The 17240-nt window shown below is 55.2% G+C and overlaps 1 protein-coding gene across 1 annotated transcript; it reads left to right on the top strand.

Moving 5' to 3' along the window:
- Positions 1–18: 18 nt before the first annotated feature.
- Sema6b (semaphorin 6B) lies at positions 19–16862 on the top strand. The gene is made up of 17 exons (XM_032900739.1): positions 19–147; positions 7463–7615; positions 7719–7842; positions 8579–8639; positions 8775–8837; positions 9141–9242; positions 9549–9639; positions 10215–10334; positions 10801–10889; positions 11689–11906; positions 12535–12666; positions 13061–13210; positions 13515–13697; positions 13783–13932; positions 14320–14397; positions 14523–14581; positions 14948–16862. The coding sequence occupies exons 2-17, from the start codon at positions 7492–7494 to the stop codon at positions 15865–15867; spliced, it is 2664 nt and encodes an 887-aa protein (XP_032756630.1). The 5' UTR covers positions 19–147; positions 7463–7491; the 3' UTR covers positions 15868–16862.
- Positions 16863–17240: the final 378 nt, after the last annotated feature.

The raw sequence follows: 17240 nt of genomic DNA, 5'->3' as shown, positions 1-17240 counted from the left end.
CTGCGAGTCGCAGCGGCGGCGGCAGAGATGCGGCCGCGTCCGGGACACCGCGCTGCGCCCCCGCGGGAGCCGCCCGCGCGTGGGAGACTAGGCTGAGGCGCTGCGGGGCCGGGGCGGAGCCGGGCAGGTGCTCGGCCTGCGCTGGAGGTGAGTGCAGGGACGGACGCGGGGACGCACCTTGGACAGATGCACCGGGGACAGATGCGGTGACGGACGCAGGGACACACGCAGGGACAGATGCAGGAACAGATTCAGGGACAGATGCAGTGGACATGCACGCACCAGGCGCGCGCAGGGCGCGGGCGCCTCGTGCAACGGCACTGGCCTGGGGGGCCCCCCGCGTGCGGTCCCAGCTCCAGCGCCTTGGGCGGGGCTAACGGGCTGCGCAGCGGGCGGGGATTGCAGCCAAGGCCGGGGCTCATCACGCCTTGGCATCGACAGTGGCTTATTGGGGTGACGGCCTACTGGTGGGAGCGGGGGAGGGGGCGGGACACATAGCGCGACCTCCTGTGGGTCCCCACGCGGCCCTGTGCACCAACTGCACCCCAGGCTCTCGGGTACCCGCTGGTCTCTGTTGGCCCCGCAACTGGCATGAACACAGGGCCCCCAACACAGGCCGCGGCCAACGCCCCCGCTGCAGCACAGCCCGAAACTGGGCTGCCAAGCCCCCCCCCCAAAGCCTGACAATGGGACAAAGGAGCGTCTCTGGCAGCCGCGCGGGGTGGGTGCCACCGTGGCCCCCGGGCCGACCGCGGCGCTGATTGGTCCCTGGGGCGGGGGTCACGTGCCCCATTCTGCTCTCCACTGCCGACTTTGGGGCGCCTCCCCAGGGCTGCTGCCAGGCCGAACCCCCCACCTCGGCCTCAGATGGAGAATTCTAGGCCTACGACAGCCCTGAGGTCGGGAGGGACTCCTGGATCCCTGGCCCTCTCTGCCCGTGGTCTGTCACCCCAGCCTAAGGTCTATGTCACTCCCATCTGAGATTCCCAGGTCTCTGTCACCTGCCTGAGGTCTGTGTTGCTCTCTAGATCTCCGGCACCCTTGCAGAGGTCTGTGTCACTCTACCTGACATCTGTGTCACCCCCGACTTCTTATTTTTTCTACCTGCCTGACACCCACCCCAAACCGCAATGGAGTTGGGAACCCCAATATTGCAGGCCAGTAAGCTCTGGGAGGAGGAGGATGGCCCTGGGGACAGAATGGCTGAAGGGACTGGCCAGAGCGCCTCTGCCTGGTTACAACACGTCTTTATCCTCTGTGTGTCTTGGACTCGGATTTTCTAGCCGGTTTTCAGGGTTCACGATTGCCTTCAGGCTATTTAGAGAGGTTAGAAGTGGGGGAGATCTAAGGTTCAGGGCCTGGATCTGGACATAGCCTAATGCTGTCTGGCCCTCTGACTGGGTGGCCACTGCTCCCTGCTTGGTAGATGGCAGCCTGGGGGCATCTTGTATCTGTATCGTGTCTGTCAGCAATAGTAGGGTGGCCAAGAGGAGATGGGGAAACTGAGGCACTGAGCGTCAATTGAGGCGTCCCCATATTGTGAGGCCCTGAGTTCCAGAGCAAGAGGTGGAACCCTGCTCTTTCCATTAACTGAAAACCTAGTGCTCGCGAGTCCCTGTCCCTTCCAAGGGTGGCCCTGATGTCTCAGTCACTGGCAGGAAGTGGATTGGAACTTCTCTGTGTGTTCTGGGGATAGGTAGTCAGTCTCTGTGCGGCCTCCTCAGGACAGGCTCTGCCGGCTCCTCACTCAGCTGCGTGTGTCCCGGTGCCTCCTGGTCCTCCATTCTCCGGGGCTTTCAGCCCTAGTCCTGTCCATCTGTCTGTCTGTCCATTGGCAGAGGGCAGGCAGGCAGCTGCCCTTGGAGGAGGTGACGTCAGCCTGCGGACAGGTGAGCCGGACAGAAAGGTGACTGGCGTCTCCTGGGAAGGCGGGTGTCCTGAGCTGACCCTGGGTGTGGCCCTGGAGGTGGCAGCTGGGAGGACAGACTCTGCCACTGAGCTGGGGAATGGGAGGACTTTCCAGGGTGGCTGAACTTTCTGAAGTGGGGTGAGACGAGAAGGCTGGAGCAGGAGCTTCATCCCCAGGGGCACAAGGAGCCAGGGAGGGTGGTAGAGGAGAGAGGAGATGACGAGGCCTCCGGGCTCGCGGGCCTCAAGGAAGGGCTGCTGGGAGCCGGAGCACTGGCACGAGGCTGCGGCTTCCTGGAACCAGAGTGGGTAGGTGACTTTTAACTCAGTTGAGAGGCCAGACCGGCTGAAGACTACATTTCCCAGGATGCTCTTGGCTCAGCCCCAAGGAACTTCTTGAATGCTTTCAAGAGCCCTAAGGGGGATTATAGGTTTCTAGGAGGGCCTTAGGTGATTAGGGAAGTCAGTCAGTCAGTCAGTAAACAAGCATTTCCAGTGGCTCCTGTGTGCCGTGGTCTGTGTCTGGCTCAGACAGTAAGCCTAACTTTTCTATTTGTTCCTCAAGACTCTTTCAGACCATGGGAGGGGAACAGAGGCAGATCCTAGTTTACTCTGCTGTTTATAGCTGGGACTGGAGTGGAGGAAGCAAACTGAAGCTAGGGAATGTTTGATTCTGCACTGCAACTCAGGAAAGGGCATGGAGAAGGGGCACTACAGCTAGAGCTGTGAAGGCTGTGTTGGGTGGTCACGTATTCTCTGATACAAGAGGTAGCAGAGAGCCCTTGCCAGGATGTGGCTCTTCGCCTGGCAGCAGGAGCCACCCTTGGATCAAGCCTGCCCTTCTCTGAGCCTCAGTTTCTACATGTGTAAAATAAAGCCAATGGCCAGTGTTGATAGGGCCAGTACCCTACCCACATGGCTGTTGAATTCCCAACCGTGCAAACCAAGTATACCAGCGCTGAACACCTTAAAGACAGAACATGGGTGCTGCAGCTGAGGTTTTAGAGGTGGTTTTAGATCCAGGGGCTGGAAAAAGAGGTGGAACATGGGTGGAATGGTTGAGAGGAATAACCCTGCAGCAGACATACAGCCATGCAAAGACCCCGGGGTAGGGAACACAGCTGTGCAAAGGCCCCAGTTGCAGGATGCAGCCTGGTACGGAGGAGGAGGCCCCTGTGGCTGGGAACAGGGAGCAGTGACCATGGCTCTGGGCTGGAGGGCTGTGGCTGCAGTGACTATGGGTACTGGTGCCTGCAGGAGTTGGGGGCCTCTTCATCTCTAGGTGGGTCCCTATGGGTGGCTTCAGTATTGCCACCTGTGAAAAGTCAGAGCAGTCACTATCCCTGGTACTGAGGTAGATGTCCTCTGACATGCTACCACAGAGTTCTGCACAGTAGACGCTCCAGATCTGAGCTGGGAACACAGGTGCTCCTAAGTGTGTGCTGGGGATCATCTTAAAGGTTCTGAGAAGACACGTTCCCCTGAGGTCACCCTCTCCGTGACAGGGCTTGACTTTTACCAGTGTGTGGTTCTACATCCATTCTACCTGTGTGTCCGCCGTTGCTGAGTCCTGACTTACATGGCACCCCTGGTCCACTCTGACACCATGATCTTTCCTCGGGGACCTATTTTCCACCTTTGTCTTCTTCAGGCTCTTTGGCTGACACTTCTTGTTCCCAGCAGTCCTTAGCGAGGCCCCAGCTGCCTGTCACCTTGCATATCTTAGGTGTCCTCATGTCAGATGTAGGTAAACATTGAACAGTCACATGTTAGGTAGGTGTGGTTCAAAGTCACCTCACTCCTCTCCCCACCATCCACTGGGGTGTGCTGTGTGACTTCAGCCAAATAGTTCAACCTCTCTGAGCTCTGTACTTTCCATGGTCTCAAGACTGGTGTGGGCATAAAGTGGATTCACACCTATGGGGAGCTTTGTACATCATTTATTGACTACCTTCTGTATACCTGCTGTAGTTCCAAGGCCTGGGCATCTATGGCCATGTTGGCCTGCAGTTGGACTCAGGGAGTCTGGGTACGCATGCCTTTGCCAGGGTTCTTTTTTCACCTGATATTTATCAGTGACTACTCTATGCCGGCCCTATGTTAGGCTCAGGGACACAGCAGTGACCACCAGGGCACTGAAGGACTCAGCAAGCTCAGAGATATCCTCTGCTAATCAACTACCGTGCACTGCTCATATACACTTTGATAACTTACTGAGGTGGGTGTGTACTACGGGCTTGTCTTGTGGGTGAGGAAACTGAGGCAGCAGTAATGAGTCCGGAAGAGGTTTGTGCTGAGGGGGACATGAGGCTATGCTAAGTGGGGCCAGAGAGGCAGCTGGAGGGCAGCTGTAAGGAGAGCTGGTAACCAGACCAGGCCAGCACAGGGGCCCGGCTGCCCCACAGTCACTCGATTCCCCCTGGGGACACCAGCAGCACAGCCGGAACCCTGGGGCAGTGGCCTGCAGGGAGCACAACTACAGAGGAGGTGGTGGCAGGGGATTGCAATCGGCAGAGAGCCCTTGGTCTCCGTGTTCCCTGTGGAGTCCAGAGAAGTTCAGGAAAGTGGCATCAGGGCCTGGAGTCACAGGCCAGGTGAGGCAGGTATGCTGTGATTTGCTTGGTGTCAGTGGAATGGTGTGGAAGAGCCCTTACACAACCCTCATGGAAGCAAGAAAGACCCACGTTAGATTCAAAATAGAACTTACTTAAAGAGGCCTGGTGATGGGGTGGAGGGTGCCCTGGCCCTTGGGGAATCTGAGTGGCTAAAGAAGATTGTAGAACAACTATCGACTAAGGGATGTTCTGCCCCTCAGGGGGTGCTTTTGATGCTTAGGACATTTACAGTTGTCACAGGAGCCTGGCACACAGAGAGGGGCAGTCAAAGTCCAGGAAGTGCCGGTTCAGTCACTGGTCGCAGAGCTTAGTTAGGGTTTGCATGAGAACCACAGGCACTGGCTATTCCATCCCACATCCTGGGCCTCAGTTTCCCCACACAGCCAATGAATTGGGCTGTCCCTGGAAGCCACTCGTGGGGGAGGTTCACAGGCAGGTTCTGGGTGTGCACCCTGAGACAGGTGCGAACACACGTGTGGGTGCCCCTCTCACAGCTGGGACATTTGCCTGGGGTGAAAGCACACTTGGGAATATGTAGGTGGTCTGACTTCCTGGGGACTCACAGGGAGGGACTGGTCTAAGCCAGACATTGGGTGTGTGCCAGAGGACTGAAGAACACTGAGGTGGGTGGGGGCGCGATGCTAAGTGTTGATCATTTATTCATATACAACAAGCGATTACCGAGCACCAAAAGTCTACTTGGCCCTAGGAAAACCATGCGGGCCTGCCTGCTGTCCCCCAGGGTGTCAAGCTTGTGCAAAAGCCCTTGGGCGAGTCAGAGCGCCGTGAGAAGATTGGGGAGGGGGAAAGCAAGGGACGGAAAGAAAGGGAGGGAGGCTCGATGGGATAGCAGCGCTGAGGACTAACGGCGGTCCGGTTGCTCGCAGGCGCCCCCTCGTGTCCAGAGCGTGAGGGCAGAGAGGACGTGGTGGCGGAGACAGCCTGGGCGCTAATGGAGGAGAGAGGCCAATGGTTTCCTTCCATTTACTGTGTGCTAGAGAACTTTGTGGTGGAGTCGAAAATGAGTTACCACTATGGCATAAACCTGGGGCTGTGGGGTGGTGGGGCGAGGAAGTTAGGCTGCGTGACAGAGAGAGGGCGTGACAGAGACTTGTGTGGTGCCATGGAGGGGCTTTGGCATGCAGGGATGCTGCAGCGTGTCTGAGACGGGTTAGAACTCTGAGTTCAGTGGTGACGCCTGAAGACTCAGCCCGCCATAGCCAGGGGGCACGGCCGAGGATCTGGAGATCATGTAGGATGATTCATGGCTCTGGGGTGGATCTCTGGAAGGTTGAGGTCAGCCTGGTCTACATAGTAAGATTCTGTCTCAAAACATTTTATATTTATTATTCTATCTTATTTGGGAGAAGGGGGTAGAGGTTCTCGTTGAACCCAGAGCTTCTCAGAGCAGCTCCTGTGGTTGCTGAGTCTGGAGCTACAGAATCAGACCTTGTCCCAGGAAGCAAAATCAAAGAGCTGGGGGCGTGGCTTGTGAGTTAAGCCGTTCCCTCCTCCTCAAATCCCCCAGGGCTCTAGGGAGCCTTGCCTAGAATCCCTACTGAGGGTCTGGGGCTGGTAGCAGAGGGTTAGGATGGCCACAGAGCAGAGGTCAATCTCCTGGAATTTGGGGTCATCGGACGGGTACAGAAGGACAGCACAGGCGAGGAGCCAGTTTAGGAAGCTCGTAAGGAAGTAGGCTCATGTCCTAGAACACGAGTACTCTGAGTCACAAATCCTGGAAGCCCGGGTCAGGCAGAGGAAGCTGTGCAAGGTCTTCCTGTTTTTTGGCCCTGACCGTTAGAATAGGCGCTGATGTTAACTTGGGGCTGATGTTCCCTCCATCACCCCACCCACTGTGGCTTAGGATCGCCAAGACACAAAGTCAGGGGATGGCTGGGGGACATCTCTGCTGCCTGGAAGGGGAAACTGAGGCCCAGAATTTGTTGGAGACTGACGAAGCTGCTGAGAATCCCATGTGGAGTGTTTCAAATTGGACTGTACTCCTTTCTGGTAGGGAGGTGCTGCCCTGCCCCGGGTCCCCAGGTTTGGAGGGCTGGGGTCCCACGTGTTTTCACACACTCGGGATTCCTCAGTTATGAATGAGAGCGGAAGGAAGCGGTCCAAGGGGACAGGAAGTCAAACCCACCAACGACACCAAGGCCTCTGTACACTGCAGTGTTCTACGACTCCCATCGCTTATGTTGTGGTTTATAAAATACCAAGGACTTTTAATTCTGTTATGTTTTGTTCAGCCTTTGAATTGGAAATACGGTTTCTCTTTGTGTGTTTGTTCTAATTTTGTGGCCATTTGGTTTTATCGTGGGGGTCTTGCTATGTAGACCAGGCTGTCCTAGAACTAATGATGCTCCTGCCTCAGCCTGTCCATGGCTGAGATGACAGGCCTATGCCATGATGCCAAGCTCTAAAGTTTTTCCCGCTTTAATTTGAAGGATTTTAAAAAAAGACTTATTTATTTATATATAAGTACACTGTAGCTGTCTTCAGACACACCAGAAGAAGGCATCAGATCTCATTACAGATGGTTGTAAACCACCATGTGGTTGCTGGGATTTGAACTCAGGACCTCTGGAAGAACAGTCAGTGCTCTTAACCACTGAGCCATCTTTCCAGCTCCCAAAGGATTTTTTTAAAATGCTTTTTGAGATTGGATTTTTAAACACACGTTTTAAGATAATATCCATTATTGTAATTCTCGTGATTAATTTTTAATTACCTAATGCATTTTGGTTGCAGCTATTTCCTGAGAATTTTATGCACATGTGGTCTTAAAGTCGCTTGTTAATTAAACAACCTCTGAGCGTCATTATTATTATCAATGTTATTATTTTTATTCTGGAGGAAGAAAGGGACTCGCGCGCCCCCTAATGGCCTTTTATGGAACTGCAGGCAGCTCCACTCACTGGCCTTCTGGCTTGTAGGTGTTACCTGTGGCCACCTGGTCCTCACCATGTGGACCCCGCGAGCGCCCCCTCCACGCCCGGCCCTGCTGTTCCTCCTGCTGTTGCTTCTGAGGGTCACCCATGGCCTTTTCCCAGATGAACCACCTCCACTCAGTGTGGCTCCCAGGGACTGTGAGTCTGGGCGGGGGGCGGGGTGATGGGCAGGGGTGTGTCAGGGTCTCGGGTGGACAGGATCTTGTTCCCAAACGAATCCTCCCTCCACTCCCTCCCCTAGACCTGAGCCACTACCCCGTGTTCGTGGGCAGCGGGCCTGGTCGTCTGACCCCTGCAGAGGGTGCTGAGGACCTCAACATCCAGAGAGTGCTACGTGTTAACAGGACACTGTTCATCGGGGACAGGTATGCAAATTTAAGGTGCCCAGAAGAGCGAATTTGAGGGGTCCATGATAGGCCTATTGCTTGGCTGGAAAGTGTAACCCCATGGGGCTGAATGCTGCGTTTCAAGATATTCAGCACCTTTTTTAAGGCTATTGAGCACTCCGTTTAAAGGTGCTGTTGGGTGGTGTTTGTTTGTTTGAGGCAAAATTTCTCTGTGTAGTCCTGGCTGTCCTGGAATTCATTCTGTAAACCAGGCTGGCGTCTCTAAGTCACAGAGATCCCCCTGCCTCTATTCCTGAGTGCTGGGATTAAAGGCATGTGCCCACCACCCAGCTTACACCTGAGTCTTAAGGGCGTTGGACACTGTGTGATGCATGTGTACTGTTAGGGACAATGTCTAAGACATAATTTACTGAGTGCCTATACAGAGTGATGAAGGGGAATGCAAGAGAGAACTCGGGCTCTAGGCAAGAAGCTTACTAGATGCTCACAGGCGCCTCCTGCTGGCAGTTTCCCAAGGCTGAGTTAGTGCCGAGGCCTGAATGTGTCCAAGCTGTGAGGTTTGAGGCTGGACATGGTGGCAACATGCAGACTGAGAAAAGGGTGGGCATGGGATAGATTTCAAAGGCAGAAATCACAATACAGACCAGGAATGATGTGGATGGCAGATGGACATCATGTTTACTGTTATTGGACTGAAGGTGATAGGGTCCTTCTCCCTCAATCTCTTGTACCATGCTCTCCTGCTCTCCTGCAGAGACAACCTGTACCAAGTAGAACTGGAACCATCCACATCCACGGAGCTGCGGTATCAGCGGGTGAGGAAGAGGGACCGCTTGCGGTGGGGCAGAGCTCTTCGAGGGGAGCTGGAGTCCAAGATGGACTTGGCTGGGAGAAGGGATCTGTCGGATGCTGAGGGGCACACTCCCCTCACCACACTTTTTTTCTGACAGAAGCTTACCTGGCGCTCCAACCCCAGCGACATCGATGTGTGTCGGATGAAGGGCAAGCAAGAGGTAAGAGGAACCTGTCCTTGTCCAGGCTTATCCCCATCCTACCCTCCCTGGCCATGTTTCTAGTTGGGCCTCAAACTTCCCTGCAGCCTTGGAGTGATTCTTCCTCTCAGAGCTGTTACTGTTATGTTCAAGGACAGGTGCCTCAATTGCCACACCCAATCTACTCAGGTCACGCCCAATCTCCTTCATCCCTTGGGAATAGCCCCGTCTCTTGGGTCAGCCTTGATTGAGCTCCCAGTCCGAGCCATGTGCACAGGGACCAGGCAACACCCTCTGCAACTCCTTCCTTCTTCCCCACCCCAGGGTGAGTGTCGGAACTTTGTCAAGGTGCTCCTGCTTCGTGACGAGTCCACGCTCTTCGTGTGCGGCTCCAATGCGTTCAATCCCATCTGTGCCAATTACAGTGTGAGTCTCAGCTCTCAAGACCCCAAGAATCGTCTTCGCCCTCCATCTATCCTGTGCTTCCTCTCAGCCACACACACCCCTATCCGAGGTTTTTCAGGCTTATCTCCCTTGTCTTCCAAGTCTGATTACAATAAACTCGGGCCCATTCACAGACCAGAAAACTGAGGCCCCGAGAGGTTAATTGCCTGGCCAGAATCACACAGCAATACAGTATGAAGCTAGGGTTCTGCCTGGAGTGGAGGACTGGGGAAGGCTGGAGCTACCAGGCAGAGTGAGACATATTCTTAGATTCTGTCCTCCCTGCAGATGGACACGCTGCAGCTTCTTGGAGACAACATCAGTGGTATGGCCCGCTGCCCCTACGACCCCAAGCATGCCAATGTCGCCCTCTTCTCAGGTGAGTGATTTCTGCTGTTGGCATGTCCAGTTCCAAGAAAGGCGTTTTTCATTCCTAAAATCCTGGTTGCTCAGAGGCAGCTGGGAAATGAGCAGAATCAAAGGGGACATAGTCAGGTCAGGGTCACGTTCAGGAAGGCAGTGAGGCTGAGCCAGAGGAAGAAATTTAGCCTGGGACCAAGGTTCAACTGGATTTAGTCTCGTCCTGTGTGAGGACTCAGCCTGGGATTCAGGCTCATTCAGTAACAGGATCCTGATGGGAACCAGGCGCAACCCATTGACCGTCCATACTGGGCTGAGATTCTAATTTTCACTCCTGCCTCCTCTGGTCTTTCTATTATGATTATTATTATTGTTGTTGTCATTATGATTTTCTGAGACAGGGTTTCTCTGTGTAGCCCTAACTGTCCAGGAACTCACTCTGTAGACCAGGCTGGCCTCGAGCTCACAGAGATCCACCACCTCTGCCTCCATAGTGCTGGGATTCAGGCCTGTGCTGCTGTGCCTGGCCTCTCTCTGGGCCTTCCCGGTTTACTCTCAATCTGCTTCCCTCACACCTTGTCCCCCGATGTCCAGATGGGATGCTCTTCACAGCCACAGTCACTGACTTCCTAGCCATCGACGCTGTTATCTACCGTAGCCTTGGGGACCGGCCCACACTGCGCACAGTAAAGCATGACTCCAAGTGGTTTAAAGGTGAGGTTCTTGTAGAGGTGACATTTACCTGACACCCCCAACAAAACGAGAGTCCCAGAGATCAGGAGAGAAGAGTCTGGGACCTTGTCTTTGGAATCTCTTGATCTTTTTAAAGGTGAAACTAGATGGAAGATTTTGGTGTAAAATAGTGCCTGCAGGTAGCAGGTAGCTGAGGAACCTGAAATAGAAGGACAGGGTAGGAAACTGCGGAGTTGACCAAATAGGGAGGAAGGTGTCACAAAACAGCATAGATTGCATGGGAATGGTAGGATAGTGATATTTTTTAATTTATGACCCCACTCACCCCCCTCCAAAAAAAAGCTGAACTAGGCTCAGTTCATTTTGGCTAAGTGACCACTCTAAGTTTCTTCTTTCCAAAAAGAGGCACAGCTCAAGTGTGCTCTAGTGACATTCAGAGATCCCTTCATGATGAGTAAGGTTGTATCCCAACACCTTCTCTCAACAGAGCCATACTTTGTGCATGCGGTGGAGTGGGGAAGCCACGTCTACTTCTTCTTCCGGGAGATCGCCATGGAGTTTAACTATCTGGAAAAGGTTTCATTGCAACTTCTGTGATGCTTGGGCCCAGGACATTAGCTGAGAGGCTCAGGCAGGGAAAGTAGACAGAAGGTCTAATCCATTAAATCCACCTGGATCAGAGGAACCAGTCTTCACATAGTGTCCCCTCCAATGAGGACCAGGTCTATGAGGCTGAAAGACATTTAAGGAGGAACTGAGGAGCTTGAAGGCTTTGTATAGAACAGTGTTGGAGACATTGATGTCATGTGGTCCCACAGTTCCTGTCTATCATCCTTCCCTCAATCTGTCTCACTGACACATGACCACAAGCCCAACTATTTATTCTTCAGCCCTTCCCAGAGTCATTAACCTGAGTCTAGTCACAACCCACCCACCCACCTATCCATCCATCTACCCACCCAACCATCTATAAATACATCCATCTATCCATAAACCCATCCATCCATTCACCCACCCACCCACCCATCTATCTATAAATACACCCATCTATCCATAAACCCATAAACCCATAAACCCATCCACCCACCCATCCATCCATCCATCTATCCATCCATCCATCCATCCATCCATCCCATCCATCCATCCATCCATCCATCCAGAAACTCATCCACTCACCCATCCAACCTCCCACACATTTATGTTTTGCACTGTCGCCTGTGCCACCCCTGTCCTGCTGCCTGGCATCCAGAGTGCTGTGGGTAGCAGGTCCCCCCTTAGTCCTTTGTAAGAGAAGTTCCCTGTCTGGCATGACAGGCAGTAGCCATTTCTACATCATGCTAACTCAGGGTGTTCCCGGTGCCTACTTCTTGCCCAGGTGGTGGTGTCCCGTGTGGCCCGTGTATGCAAGAATGATGTGGGCGGCTCCCCACGAGTGCTGGAGAAGCAGTGGACTTCCTTCCTGAAGGCCCGGCTCAACTGCTCGGTGCCTGGGGACTCACACTTCTACTTCAACGTACTGCAGGCTGTGACTGGTGTGGTGAGCCTTGGTGGCCGTCCGGTGATTCTCGCTGTCTTCTCAACTCCTAGCAACAGGCAAGTGTCCACTGGGGGTGTTTGTTGGCCAGAATCCTAGTGTTCACACATTCACTCAGCAAATATTTTCTGTGTCCTGTGTTGGGCAGCATTGGTCCTAGGAGCCCTCCATGCCAATCTGGGGCCAAAGAATGAAAGAAACACCTGGAGTCCTCTCATCCTGTGGGGCGTGGCAGGAAGGGCTCCTGAAGAGTGACACTGGGGTGTGGAAGAGGGCATAGTGCATGCAATGGTTCCAAGACTCTGTGATGGTCAGAGGAAGGAGGCTTATGTGGAGGTGTGGAGGGAGACAATGAAATCAGGGAATGTGTTAGAATTATGGAGGATTGAACCATGGGGCAGGGCCTAGACTTGGGTCTGAGTGCACAAGGAAGTCATAGACAAATGAGGATCAATAGAGAGGCCGGCTAGCATAGCCTCTGGGAACTGACTAAATCCTCAGTGGTAACTGAGCACATCAGAGAGGGTCTAAGAAAGCTGCATAGTGGTCCAACCTGGGGATGTTCTGAGGTGGAGTGGCTTGTGTTGCTCAGATGAGAGGAGGAGCAGGGGACTCAGGCAGTTCATGGGACCCAGAGATGGCACCATCCCCACCCAGCTCAGCACTCTCCCCCCCCCGCCCCCACAGCATCCCTGGCTCAGCTGTCTGTGCCTTTGACATGAACCAAGTGGCTGCTGTGTTTGAAGGCCGCTTCCGGGAGCAGAAGTCACCTGAGTCAATCTGGACCCCAGTGCCTGAGGACCAAGTACCACGGCCCAGGTGACAATGACTTCCATCTTCACAGGGTAGTCAAGCAGTGTTCTGCCCCTACAATGGCTGGTCACTGTGTCAGATAAGGAGACAATGGAGGGAAACAAAGAAGCTTGTGGAGGAAGCAACACTAGGAGGCTGCCACAAAGGGCCAGGCACTCAAGGATCTTCATTTGTTGAGGGATAAGCTGGGCAGAGGGTGAAAATGTGCACAAAGGCCCTGGACTAGGGGCTGTGGCCTGTGTGAGGCCCAGGCAAATCAGATCAGAATGTAAAGAGGTGCTGAGGCTACAGAGAATCAGAGCAGGGAAACCATAAAAGTGGGGAGCCCCAAGATGCCCCAGGGAATCAGGGCGTCACTGTGGTATCCTGGCATCCTCCCTGACTCACTGTCTTCACCCAGGCCCGGGTGCTGTGCAGCGCCTGGTATGCAGTACAACGCATCCAATGCCCTTCCTGACGAGATTCTCAACTTTGTAAAGACCCACCCACTGATGGACGAAGCGGTGCCCTCCCTGGGCCACTCGCCTTGGATTGTGAGAACTCTGATGCGGTCAGTGCTGGGGAGGGGGATAGCCCAGTCCTTCATGGTGGGGGTAATAGAGCCCAGTCAAGGGCCTTCATTATTGTGGGGTATGCTGGGCAAGGATGCTGTGGGTAGGGCCCAGCATCCTTAGAAAGGGCCTGAGGCAGAACATAGCATCACTTTTTCATGTCACTGTCTATCAGTGTTTATCTGATAGCATGCACCTTTCTAACTACTCCTGTATCCCACAGGTCAAAGGATGTGTGTGATACCTGGGCTGGGAGGCCTGAGGAAACTTCAGGGTAAACCTGACCTCCATCTTGTATTCCAGGCACCAGCTGACCCGAGTGGCTGTGGATGTGGGTGCAGGCCCATGGGGCAATCAGACAATAGTCTTCCTTGGCTCTGAGGTTGGCACAGTCCTCAAATTCCTTGTGAAGCCCAATGCCAGTGTCTCAGGGACCACAGGGCCCAGCATCTTTTTGGAGGAGTTTGAGACCTACCGGCCAGACAGGTCTGAGGATAAGCAGGGAGGTGGGAGTGACTGGCTGAACCATGGGGTGGGCATACCAGCCTCATGGTTCACCCCGTGTGCCCAGGTGTGGACGATCCAGCAGTGCTGGTGAGTGGGGACAACGACTTCTGAGCCTGGAGCTAGATGCTGCCTCAGGTGGCCTGCTGGCAGCCTTCCCCCGATGTGTGGTTCGTGTTCCTGTTGCCCGCTGCCAGCTGTACTCGGGGTGCATGAAGTGAGTACCCCCCACAAGGCTGGTACAGGGTCGGGGGAAGCATATGGAAAGAGGAGAGCTATGTGTTGTTGGAAAGCTTTGATGCACCAGAGGTAACCAAAGGCAGAGGACATGGCTGTGCAAAGTTCCTGGGGCAGGATGCAGCCTGTATTGGAGGAGCAATGGGGAGGCTGGGGGCTGCTTCAGGGAGGATGGACTGTCTGGGCTCAGGTTCCAGCCCAGCCTCGTGGCAATGCTTCTGAACTGAGCATCCATTTTCTTGTGTAAAAATTTGAGAGAAAGTATCCTAGGCCTCCAAAACTCACTCTGAGTCAGTCGCAGTTGCGGTGACTAGAAGCTACATGGCCAGGTTTTCTAAGCAGCTGGCTGTTCCGTGTTCTGTCCTAGGAACTGCATTGGCAGCCAAGATCCATACTGCGGGTGGGCCCCCGATGGCTCCTGCATCTTCCTCAGACCAGGAACCAGGTATAGGGAAGGGGGACATGTGGGGCATATCTAGCAACCCACTGCCTGTGTTCCCTTTTCTGTGCCAGGCTGGGTATACAGAGCTCTGTGTTGAGTCTACTTCTGTCCCCTTCTCCCCATCTCAGTGCCACGTTTGAGCAAGATGTGTCCGGGGCCAGCACCTCTGGCTTAGGTGACTGCACTGGTAAGCTGAGAAAGGGACTCCCTTGTGTGCTGTGACACAGCCAGAGACACTCAGTCCTGGGAATGGAGGGTGGACACATGGCAGACTTCCTTAGTGAGCTGGGAGCCATGAAAAGCTAAGTTCACCCAGTGCTCACGGTCGCCCTCTGGTGGCCGCTGCGATGAAGGGTGAAAATGAGACCATCTAATAGAGAGATGAAAGATACTGATTCCAGAAAAAATAGGCACAAAGGGTCATGGCTCAGACGTAGAGCCCTTGCCTAGAATCCCCTTGTGAGAGGCCTGGGGCGTGGTCATGGATGGAACCCCGCCTAGAATGGAGCGTAGCTCAGTGTAGGGACTGTATTGCCACCTTCTTTGTCCCCAGGACTCTTGCGCGCCAGCCTCTCAGATGACCGCGCAGGGCTGGTATCGGTGAACCTGCTGGTGACGTCCTCGGTGGCAGCGTTCGTGGTGGGTGCTGTGGTGTCGGGTTTCAGCGTGGGCTGGTTCGTGGGTCTCCGCGAGCGGCGGGAGCTGGCCCGGCGCAAGGACAAGGAAGCCATCCTGGCGCATGGCGGCAGCGAGGCAGTGCTGAGCGTGAGCCGACTGGGCGAGCGCAGGGGAACCGGGACTGGGGGTCGTGGGGGAGCCGGCGGCGGTCCCGGGGGTCCCCCGGAGGCCCTGCTGGCCCCGCTTATGCAGAATGGCTGGACAAAGGCGGCACTGCTGCATGGTGGTCCTCACGACCTGGATTCGGGGCTGCTGCCCACCCCTGAGCAGACGCCTCTGCCCCAGAAACGCCTGCCCACAACACACCCACACGCCCACGCCCTAGGACCGCGAGCCTGGGACCACAGCCACGCGCTGCTGTCGGCCTCTGCCTCCACATCCTTGCTCCTGCTGGCGCACACCCGCGCCCCTGAGCAGCCCCCGGTGCCGACTGAGTCAGGCCTGGAATCTCGCCTCTGCGCCCCAAGATCCTGCCGGGCCTCTCACCCAGGCGACTTCCCACTCACGCCTCACGCCAGCCCGGACCGCCGGCGGGTTGTGTCCGCACCCACGGGCCCCTTGGACTCTTCTTCGGTGGGCGACGACCTTCCAGGGCCATGGAGCCCACCTGCAACCAGCAGCCTGCGGAGGCCCGGCCCCCATGGGCCCCCAACAGCCGCCCTGCGGCGCACACACACATTCAACAGCGGCGAGGCGAGGCCCGGGGGTCACCGTCCTCGCCGCCACGCACCCGCGGACTCTACACACTTGCTGCCCTGCGGGACGGGCGAGCGGACTGCACCCCCGGTACCCTAGGTCGGGCGGATGCCTCGACGGTGCCAACTACAGCGACCCGGGCGTCAGCCCAGGTCACCGAGCCCTACTGGCGCCGAGTGGGACGCGTTCGTTCCCCACCCTCGCGGGTGGGGATCTCCTCGCCACAGGGAAGCACAAGAGCCCCCTCCATCCCGGAGGATGCAGGACATGAAGCCCCGGGGTGGGCGGGAAGAGGCTGACCTTTTACCTGAGCATAGACTTTGATTTTTGTTTATTTTGAGTTTGTTTTTTTTTTTTTTCTAAGAAATTGCACAGCCCCGTTCTTACTTGGGGTGTCGGCCGGGGTGGGAGGTGAGGACGTGGGGTAACGGGAGGCAGAGCTGCAGACACGAGCCTTCCTGCCTCAACACATCCTCCCTAGAAGGGACCCCCCCTCTCCTGGGCCCCTCAGGCCCAGCGCGCTCTCCGTGCGTGCGTGCGTGTGTGTGTGTGTGTGTGTGTGTGTGTGTGTGTGTCCCCGTGTGCATGGCCTGTTTGTGTGCAAAGGCCAGAGGCAGAAATATGTGTGGGTGTGTGTGAGACAGGGCAGTGTGTGTGTGTGTGTGTGTGTGTGTGTGTGTGTGTGTGTGTGTGTGTGTGTGTGTGCGACTCAGAATGTGGGTGGTGGTGCCCTCAGAGACCCTGGCATTGGCTGAGCCAATGTTGGTACTTCTGGAAAGAAACCCAGGGGATGGAGCCTCTGAGGTGCCGGTTGGAGTTCAAATCCTGCTTCTGCAGAGGGAATTTGGGGATCCAGGCCGGGAGATGGGGGAACCTACTTCTAAAGGGCTTGTGGGGGGTTTTGGGAGGGTGGAAGTGGGCAGACACCCCTGTAAATACAGCCCTGGGGTGGTCAGAGAGGCCCATGCCACCTGTCCCCACTTGTGACATGCCCTCTGACTGCCAACTGACCATGCATGCCACGTGGCCAGCTGAGTCCAGGACCCTCCTCAGCCCTATCCCTGTCAATAAAACTCTTGTTTACATCCACCGGCCCCCTTGACTCTGGGTCAGCTCTGTTTCCTGGGGTGATTAGGAATATTTGGGGGACAAAACCTGCTTTTAGTCACATTCACAGGCAAATGGGGGTTTAGCCTCTTAAAACCCCAGGCTGGAAGGAGAGGTCATGGCAAGAAAACTTTAATAACACTGAGATGCCAACAAAGAGGAACTAGCTGGATGTAGGGGAAATGGCTCAGTGAGGAAAACATTTCTTGGGCAAGCAAGAAGACCTGAGTTAGAATCCCTTAGCATTCAGAAAGAGCCAGTGTGGTGGTGCATGCCTGTAATTTTAACACTGGGAAGACAGAGACAAGAAGGTCCCTGACCTCTTGCAGACCAGCCTAGCCCAATCAATGAGAGGCCCTGCCTTG

The sequence above is a fragment of the Rattus rattus genome, chromosome 4 (genome assembly GCF_011064425.1).
Source record: "Rattus rattus isolate New Zealand chromosome 4, Rrattus_CSIRO_v1, whole genome shotgun sequence".
Classification (NCBI taxonomy): Eukaryota; Metazoa; Chordata; class Mammalia; order Rodentia; family Muridae; genus Rattus; species Rattus rattus.
Note: the sequence above shows the minus strand (reverse complement) of the source record. Positions and strands in the feature narration are given on the sequence as shown.